The following is an 8,913-nucleotide window of genomic DNA, read 5'->3' as shown; positions in this document are numbered from 1 at the left end:
ACTACTGTTATGTGCTTTCCTTCGCAGTAGCACAAATTTGTTTTTGCAGAAAAAAAAAATCATGTTAATCTTTTGCCTTCCCTTTGTATTGGTTCAACTTTTTTATAAGTATTAAAAAATATTTTCAAGAAAGAAAACTTAGTAAATTTCTGCTCCTTTGGGGCTTCACAAAAGTCATGCCGCTTTCTTTGGGCCTTATCCAGGGATGATTATTCTTTTTCTTGTTAGCTTGGCGGCGTCTTGCAACACCAAGACTGACGTTGATGCCGAGAAATGGGCAACGCCTTCTCGACAGGAAGACCCGACACAAAGGGTGCCAAATAACCGTTTATTGGCTTCAACGCTTGCGACGCAGCTGCAGCGTGTTTCGGCGCTTCCAGCAGGCGCGCCTCGAGCCACCCACGGTCTTGGTGTAACGGTGTCCCTTGCCCAGGCCACGCGACTTGCGGCCGGCCGAGGTGAGGCCACGCAGCTCGCGGTGCTTGTGCACCGCCTGGCAGATCCAGTTGGCCTTCGGGTCACGACGGATCGCCTTGTGGAACGGATCCACCAGGATCACCTCGTAGTACTTGTACGTCGAGTCCTGGGCCACCCAGTACGAGTTGAGCACACGCAGTGCCTTGCAGCGACGGCCGACTCGCTCCTGCAATGACCAATAATACATTGGCACGGTTAACTGGGGCACAAGTCAGACAAACTGAAGAGCCATCACACAAAAGAACGAGAAATAAATTAACAATGGCATGCACAAGACTAAAACGAAAACAAAAAGCACCGAACAGGGAATGTTCAATTGCAACAATGTTTCTAAAGATTTCAGAAACTGCAGAAAGAAGAAAATTCTCAAGCTGATGGAGCACAAACGTGAGCTATCTGAGAAAAATGGGTATGGCACAAAAAGGATGAAGTGAAGACGCGAACTGACAGACACAGCCGCCAATTCAGTTCAAGTCTTAACTTCGTTCCCATCCTTTTTGCGCCATACCTATTTCTCTAAAGTAATGAACCAACTAGCTCAGCAACAGGCCCTGTTGTGCTATCTTTCCCACAGCAATGGCTCTCAATTACATGGCAACAAGTGTGTCATTTTCACGGTATATTAGTCCAACTTGAACCATGACAACCACTACAGTGCAACAGCCTGCCTGCTGACTTCTAATGTGTCTTGCCACTTCGCAAGAAGCATTTGTCATCCTATATTCAAGGTTGCAATGTTTCATACAACTTGCCACGTTTCCAGAGATAGCAAATCCTTTTTCTTTTTGTTTGTTTTATGTTGCATAGCATACAGAGAGCACAATTCCAAAATGGACTCAAAATCTGTTGCCCTGGGGTGCTATTTTGTAAGCGTTCTGTCACAGAACGGAGGCGGAGCGTTCTTTGAGCTGCACGGGATTGGTCAAGGCTCGATTCAAATTCAAATTGAATATACATTGTTTAACGGTCCAAGACGTGAGAATAGCCTGTAAAAGCCCTAGAACGGTCACGTGATAGCCACAGAACGGCCGGAGACCTCGTTCCGTCGACCTCCTCTGCCCGTTCTATCGACAAAAATGGATACAAAATGGTCTCCGGACGACTTGGATTGGATCGAAACGTATGCGCGTGGGCTGAGGAGAGGAAGAGCGGCTTCACGCGCTGACTGGTATTCAGCCATCTCCCTTTTGCGACAGTTTGCGAAAATGGCGTCTCCGTTCTCGTTCCTGCCATTTCGTGTCGCCTGCGTGGCTGCTGCAGTCACGCAGAAATGAAGCCCCGAGGTAGAAGATGCGCTTGAGGTGATGACTGAAGAGGAGTTCCGGCGGCACTTTCGTCTGAATAACGGTTCAAATGCTCGCGCTGTTCAAATATTACTACAAGTGGACAATACTAGAAGTATTGGTTGAAACAGCGTGGTAGGCAGCGCCACTATCGACAGTTTCTCGAAACTGTGACACCACCTAGCGCTATGTCAAGATGCTAACATAAATAAATTATTAATGTAATCGCATTCTTCAGTTCAAAGCTTTGAAAAACAATGTCAGATAATATTGATGTTCAGCTATAAGGATTTCATATTTTTTCGTGCGCTGAAAACATTCCCGAATTCCTTAGCTAGCTATTGGCTGCTTGCTCCCTCTCGTTCTTCCGTTCGGTCCCGCCTCCGTTCTGTGACAGAACGCGTACAAACTAGCCCCCCTGCTCGTACAGAGTAATCCCCCCCCCCCCCCCACATGCCTCCTGCAGTGAATCTAACACAGAGTAAGATATACAGGAGCCCTGACTCTGCCAGCTAGCAATGAATTCGCTCGGGACAAATTGTGCAGTGCGAATGCAGGTGTCTGAAGGCCGAGACAGATGGTACGATTTTCCATGCGATGCGACGGCCAACACGGCGGTGGGGGAGAGGGAATGGTGGCTGTCCGATGCTATGAAAGGTCACCATTCAGATTTCCCCACCGCCGTGTCGGACGTCGCATCGCACGGAAAATCGTACCGTCTGTCTTGGCCTTAAGGGGGGAGGTGGCGATCGGAAAAAACTTTTTTGTTTGTTGACCTAAAGTAATGAAATTTGGCAGGCACACTGAAGAGTGTCTCGAATAGCTATATATGAAGTTTCATTGCGATATCTCGAGTAGTTTTCAAATTACACTATGTTACATAATCTGATGACATACTCTGCTGGTGAAAAGCCTAGCATTGTAACAAAACGTGCCAGGAAGGTCCAAGTGGTTTTGATCTTTACTCAAAAGAACACTACACAGGATGACATTATTAAAAATTGTCTATTCCTTTTAGTTTTTTTACAAATAACATCCCCATCAGCTTCATGTATTGCATCAGAACTTCTCATGCACTAATTATCACATACAAAAAAAAACTATGCCCTACGCAAGGTAAAGAATAATGTCATCCTGTGAACAAGACTTCAAGGATTAAAAGAAAAAAAAACGGAATCAAAATCTGTGTAGTAGTTGCCAAGATATCTGCTCCACGAGCTGAGCAACATGCCAAAAAAACAGTATTGAGAAAACTGCGTTTAAGTTTGGCCTTCTCTAAAACACCTAAAGATTGTGGTCTTTGGTTTTTTTTTATGGTGTTTCACTTCTTGGACATGTGGCCTTTCTTCAGTGTGCCTTTGTTCTTTTTTCATAACCTCCTTTTTTTGATCTACAAAAAACCAGTATGGATTTCAAACCAAGTTCTCTGTATGAAGGAGTGGTGTGATAGACATGGCAGAAAAGAAGATATTGCAATCTAATAAGGCCATATACTGAAATAATTACACATATTTCTTGTATTTATGCTGTCATTAGCATAATTATGTCTTGCTTATTGATTACAATTAATCATTGAATATTTTTTATAAAGAGAGAGGTTTGTTGTGACAGAAAATGGCTCACACCGTGATAGCCGATGCCTTCGTTCCAAATAACAAACAGTTATGGCCAAGACGTTAGTGGCACAGGGATTTTTGAGCAGTTTATTCAGTGACGCACGTCGGGCAGATAAAAATTCGTCCCCCTGCTTCATACACGTTCTTTTGCCATTTTCGCGTATGAAACGTATTATCATTCGGCCGATCGCGGCAACGCTAGTCTACGAGGCTTTCATTGTTTCAGAACATTCATAAACGCCTGCGGCGATACCAAGCACGGCTCCAAGCACGTCTAAATTACATCACTAGTGCTTATTGACAGCACTCTGACCGCGAAGTGCTCGGCCGCGGGGTCCGTGGTGCCGGCGCGTGATGTGCTTGGTGGCGGCCTTCGGTGACGATTTGCGAATGCGAAGCTACGATGACGATCCGCCCATCCGCGGTTCCGAAATGCCGGCGAGCAATGTTGCGAAGAAGCACATAGTTGCGGGTACGCTAGCGCGTTGTTCCTGCCCGCAAGGTTCGAGGTTCGTCTCGCTAAACGGCGCCGTGAGCGGAGTTAGGCCTAGTGACGACTCCCAGCAGTAGGTGCGCAGGCGTGGTGCCCGTTGCTTCGAAGTGCGTAATGCGTGGTCGTGAGTACAAAGAGTCGTCCCGCGATGGCCTTCGTCACGATGTCAGAAGTGCTGATAAGCAGAAATCAAAACATCTAACCACGAATCCGACGCTGAAGTCAACGCTAGAGTCGGTCCGAGACTCGCGTTTGCGATGTTCGCTAGGAGCGCGGCGCACCATCGTAATCAGATCGAACTTCCTCTTGCAGCTCCAAACTAAAGCGTAATTATATTCTAAGTGATCGTCGAGTCGTGAACACAGAACAATTGCGAACGTGTCACGAAGTAGCGTGATTCTCGACAGCCGTGAACTCGCGACGTGCAATCGGCAGACGACGATCTCCCGGAGCGAGCATCGGACCAATGGCGAGGCGAGCTGGGGCAACATGGCGAACGCGGCCAATCGGAGGCCTCGGAACGACTCACCAGTGTTTGCTTTTTGTGCGCTTCTTTCTGAATGGAGGAGCCCGCTGAAGCGGGGAATTTGAACACGGAGAAATGCCCTTTCGAACAAGCCCAAGAAGTTGGTTCGCGGTCACGCCATCGCGGAGCTACAATTTTTTGAAAATCGCTCTTTTTTTTGCGATTTCCACAATAATTTTCGCCACCTCGGAGGGCAAAACAAACTTTTCGAAGCACTTCTGGGTGGTTTTCAGTGTAGATATTTTGGAATCAGATAGAAAAAGGGTTCCAGAAACTGAAAACTTGATTTTCAGAAAATCGATTTTTTTTGCCATTTTTTGCGATACGAAAGCCGCGTCCCCCCTTAACTCATTCCTTTGCTCTCTCCCTCAGTTCCTCTTCATGCTTTCCCCTTCCCTTGCGCTCCCGGCCACCTTTAACCGAGAGACCCTCACGACACAGTCCATCACGTGTTAAAGGAATCACGATCAATAACAGAAAGCAAGCAGTGGTCCTTCCACCCACCTCAGCGATGGACTGGTGGTTGCGCACGGGCTTCAGGCTGTTCACACCGTGGTTCTTGGGCTTGCCGTAGGTGCAGCCCTTGGGCACCTGCTTCTTGCGGCCACCACGACGCACCCGGATGCGGTAGATCACGTAACCTGCACCAACGGTCAATGCGCCATCCGTCAGCACGCGGCAAAACAGAGCACGACAGTAATGACTTTCTCTCAGGAGCAGCTGGAACAGCCATTGCAAGCACACTTCAACACAGCTAGAGCGGCATCAAGTGCTTGGGGATGCTGCTCCAAGCAAGAGGCTACACAAAGCAGCTCAAGCACCCATGTCGGAACTGTTTTCAAAGAATTCAGACTGAGGCGGGGTTTCCACAGCTTCCCACTTCAACAAGTCTCTGAAACTTGAAACTTTAAATTTTGTGACCCATCTGCTATCATCCAGTCTTTGCACCCACTGCATTTCGGCACAGCCATGCACAACAGGGACTTCCGCGAATGACTTCCTGGGGAGCTATTCTTGAAGTGTCCATTTAGTGGACTGTCTATTTCGGCCACTGCCGATTGGCCGGAGCTTGATAAGCAGCACGTCCCCCGTTTCAGTTTCTTTCAGTTTATTTTGACATCACCGAGCTTTGCACAACTTTGGACGCAAATGAGAGGAATGGAATGCAATTCAACACACCGAATGCAGCCTCCCAAGATCCGCTTTTGGCTGTGCATTAGCTCTGATTCTGTGACCGCATTAGCCTTCGAATTAGGTTTAACAAACCTGTGAAGGTTCGTTAAATGTAATTTTCTGTGAATGGTACACATTCATTGCACCGCTCACAAGCATCCGGGACTGGCTCATATGCAAGGAACACACTTGTCAGGTTTGTTTCTTTCGTCCACTTCCTTTCTTCTAATGTTGGGAGTGTGCTGTGCGGGTTCAGTGCATCAACGTGGCCAAGAGCGCAGAGATGTCACAGCTAGTCGTTTGATCGAGTAGCTGAATGCAATCCGCCAATATGGACATGTGCACTAGATGGACAGTTCGAGAATAGCTCCCCTAGTCACTCCCTAGTCTGAACACAGTCCGCAGAACGGGAGTAAAATCACTCACCCTGCTTGGCCCGGTATCCAAGGCGACGCGCCTTGTCGGGCCTGGTGGGGCGGGGAGCCCGGTGGCAGGTGTTGAGTTGGCGGTAGTGCCAGCAGCGCAGTCGCAGCAGGAACCGCATCACGTCCGACTGCTTCTTGCGCCACAGCTCTTGCATGTACTTGTACGCCCCCATGGCTGCTTGTCAGGCCCGCCTGAAAGGGTGAGGAGGCTTCACAATGAAGTATCACAATGCACTACAGAAATAGGTGCAAGAACGTGAAGTGACAAATGGCACCCCTTTAACAATCTCGCATTTCATATAAAGTTCCGACACAGGCCATTAACGTTTACCGATTTATCTTCACAGTCCACAGCCACTGAGGCATTATTCATCTCCTTCGTCGGCTTTTCAGCCAGGATCCCTACATTTCACATAATGCTTTGAGGTGCATGACGAAACATTGTTTCCAAGGAAGACGGAATGGCAAGCTAGGTGGTGGTGCATATGCATAATTAAAAATTCAAGCACAAAAGACATGCATGTCTTCTCCATGATGACCTGCAAAACACTACGCCTGCACACTGCATCTACGACTGCATGTGAAAGGGGACGACACTAGCGCTTATGTTCCCATTCATGCCAGTAAATAAATGGAATAGACGCAAGTCCACCGCATGCCTTCGCCATGTGTATCACTTTCCAACAGTTTTTTTTTTCCTCATGCTACTTTTCCACGATGACCTGCAACACACTACGCCTGCACAATGCATCGACGACTTAATGTAGGCTGCGGTCAGTTTCACGCAACCACGACTATACGTCCAGAACTCGTTTTGACAAGGACATTACAGGCCCCCGTACTCAACGAATACACATCGCGCTGGACTATCCGTAGCACATCACGCCCCTTTATTTCTGCAAGCGTAACGACGTTAAACTGACCGCGATCAGCATGCCAGTGGACAACCAAACAGGTAAGCCCAGAGCTAGAAACACATGGTCACTACGCCATCCGCTTTACAACGCCGAACGAAGGATTCGGTTGACACTGCGTTGCGGGCGTTGGAACCGACGACATGCAAAAACAGATTGTCGAGATACTTAACGGCCTACTTAACACGTCTGCGATAATTATTCTTTCTTTGACAGTCACGCTTTTCGGCACTCCAACAAACGGAGCGAGTCAACGAGATGGACATGGCATCCCAAGTCTCGTAACGTCCGAGAGCATCAAGACGTCGCACAATTTCGAATCAGCAAAATATTGGTATCATAGCACTTACTAAAAGACAACGTACAGGTTTCGCTATAATACGCAGCTATATTTCGAAGTGAAAGGCGGATTTAAAGAGATTTAAACACAAGTGTACGAACGCAAGAACACTTACCTAACCGGCGCTCTGCACGAAAAAGAACCAAAAGAAAAATAATAGAGAGATCTCGGCAACTCACGTTTTGTTCGAGAATCTGCGAGACCCTGTTTCAGTGTGGCCGCTTGCTTTTCAGGATCTCGCCAACCTTTCTTCTTATCAGTTTTATCTACAATGCCGAATAATTAAAATAAGCACTTCAATAGTTTGCTGGCAAAGTTCTTTTTATAATTGCATTCAATACTATTAATATTTAATTAAATCAAGATTAGTTTTGCTGTCTTCATTTTTTTTTTTGGAAGAGAGATGGTGGTGGATTGTAGCGTTGTTAAGCTCCTTTAGTGGTTCTGGTAACCTCTAGTGCAGTTCTGCGGGATTTCGTTGCTGCTTGCGATCACTTTCGTCAAAGCCAGTGAAGCCATAGCGGCATCATCGCCATTCGTCGCGTCTCCTCTGATCCGCGCGCTACGTCAACGTCGCCGACATGAACGCACCTCCGGCATTCGAGTCGTTCCTTCTATTCGACGGTGAGAAGAAGGTGACCATCGAGAAGGACACGAAGGTGCCCAACGCGGCCATCTTCACGGTCAACAAGGAAGACCACACGCTTGCCAACATGATCCGCGCTCAGTTGCTCAAGGATCCGTGCGTCCTCTTCGCCGGCTACAAGGTGCCCCATCCTCTGGAACACAAGTTCATCCTGCGCGTTCAGACCACGCCGGACAACACTCCGCAGGAGGCCTTCACCAACGCCATCACCGACCTCATCAGTGAGCTGTCGTTGCTCGAGGAGCGCTTCAAGGAAGCCGTGCGAGAGAAACACGACGGCCTGGAGTGAATTAGGACTCGCCCTCGTCTGTGACCGTGGGAGACTCTGAAATCTATCAAGAAAGACTTGTATCAGAAGCTTCACGTTCCGTTGCTGTGTAATGCGCGAATCGCACACTCTGCGCCAGTGCGCGTTTCAAGCTTTTCCAACAAAGTCAGTGAGTGCTCGTTCAACGCTGTGCCAGAGCAGCCTCTCTTTGGCGAGAACTCTTGCGAACGTGCTCTGAATGTTGCCAGCTACTCCACCGAGACTGGATTTGTCTGTAGCTTGCGTTTGTTCTTCAATCTCCTTCGTTTCATGTCATTAAAGCTTGATGGATTGCATGAGCATGAAGTTCATTTTTGGGATACCCTCTGTCCGCAGCATTTCATGTTCATTTGACATTGTCTGGCTGATATATAATGTTGCCTAGTGTTAGATAACTACGTAATATGGGTTGCGGACTCTACAACCAGAAATAAATTGCTTCGCCTTGTAGCTAATGGGCTTCAATGAATTATTTCCAAGCTCCTGGTGGTTTTGGTTCTGCCAGCCATTTTGAAAATTGTTTTTGAATGTTCGTTCGCAGTCCTTGAAACAGAATACCACTATTCTCTTAACTGGCTTTTCAGTTTTGCGACAAAGTAAATAAACCCAAGCTTGTGTTTTGAAGCAGTGTTTTTGCTTGTTTTATTCACCTGTTGCCCTTTTTTAACTTTACAGCACGGAACAGAATAATACTCACTATTGCAAGTCCTTGC

At 47.4% G+C, this 8,913-nt stretch overlaps 2 protein-coding genes across 2 annotated transcripts; one reads left to right on the top strand and one right to left on the bottom strand.

Moving 5' to 3' along the window:
* Window positions 1–314: 314 nt before the first annotated feature.
* On the bottom strand, window positions 315–7,431 carry LOC119405946 (60S ribosomal protein L15). The gene is made up of 4 exons (XM_037672770.2): window positions 7,363–7,431; window positions 5,995–6,185; window positions 4,900–5,036; window positions 315–643 (listed from the first exon to the last, which is right to left on the bottom strand). The coding sequence occupies exons 2-4, from the start codon at window positions 6,164–6,166 to the stop codon at window positions 338–340; spliced, it is 615 nt and encodes a 204-aa protein (XP_037528698.1). The 5' UTR covers window positions 6,167–6,185; window positions 7,363–7,431; the 3' UTR covers window positions 315–337.
* A 303-nt stretch (window positions 7,432–7,734) lies between these two features.
* LOC119405947 (DNA-directed RNA polymerase II subunit RPB11-a) lies at window positions 7,735–8,233 on the top strand. The gene has a single exon (XM_037672771.2). The coding sequence runs from the start codon at window positions 7,829–7,831 to the stop codon at window positions 8,180–8,182; it is 354 nt and encodes a 117-aa protein (XP_037528699.1). The 5' UTR covers window positions 7,735–7,828; the 3' UTR covers window positions 8,183–8,233.
* Window positions 8,234–8,913: the final 680 nt, after the last annotated feature.

Source organism: Rhipicephalus sanguineus, chromosome 9, assembly GCF_013339695.2.
Source record: "Rhipicephalus sanguineus isolate Rsan-2018 chromosome 9, BIME_Rsan_1.4, whole genome shotgun sequence".
NCBI classification, from domain to species: domain Eukaryota; kingdom Metazoa; phylum Arthropoda; class Arachnida; order Ixodida; family Ixodidae; genus Rhipicephalus; species Rhipicephalus sanguineus.
Note: the sequence above shows the minus strand (reverse complement) of the source record. Positions and strands in the feature narration are given on the sequence as shown.

What these genes read in the sequence shown, in the direction of transcription:
- LOC119405946 (XM_037672770.2), bottom strand. Translation starts at nt 6,166, where the DNA reads ATGGGGGCGTACAAGTACATGCAAGAGCTGTGGCGCAAGAAGCAGTCG. An exon ending in TGGATACCGGGCCAAGCAGG is followed by an intron (nt 5,037 to 5,994) that starts GTGAGTGATTTT and finishes CCGTTGGTGCAG; the next exon opens with GTTACGTGATCTACCGCATC. An exon ending in ACCACCAGTCCATCGCTGAG is followed by an intron (nt 644 to 4,899) that starts GTGGGTGGAAGG and finishes TGGTCATTGCAG; the next exon opens with GAGCGAGTCGGCCGTCGCTG.
- LOC119405947 (XM_037672771.2), top strand. Translation starts at nt 7,829, where the DNA reads ATGAACGCACCTCCGGCATTCGAGTCGTTCCTTCTATTCGACGGTGAG.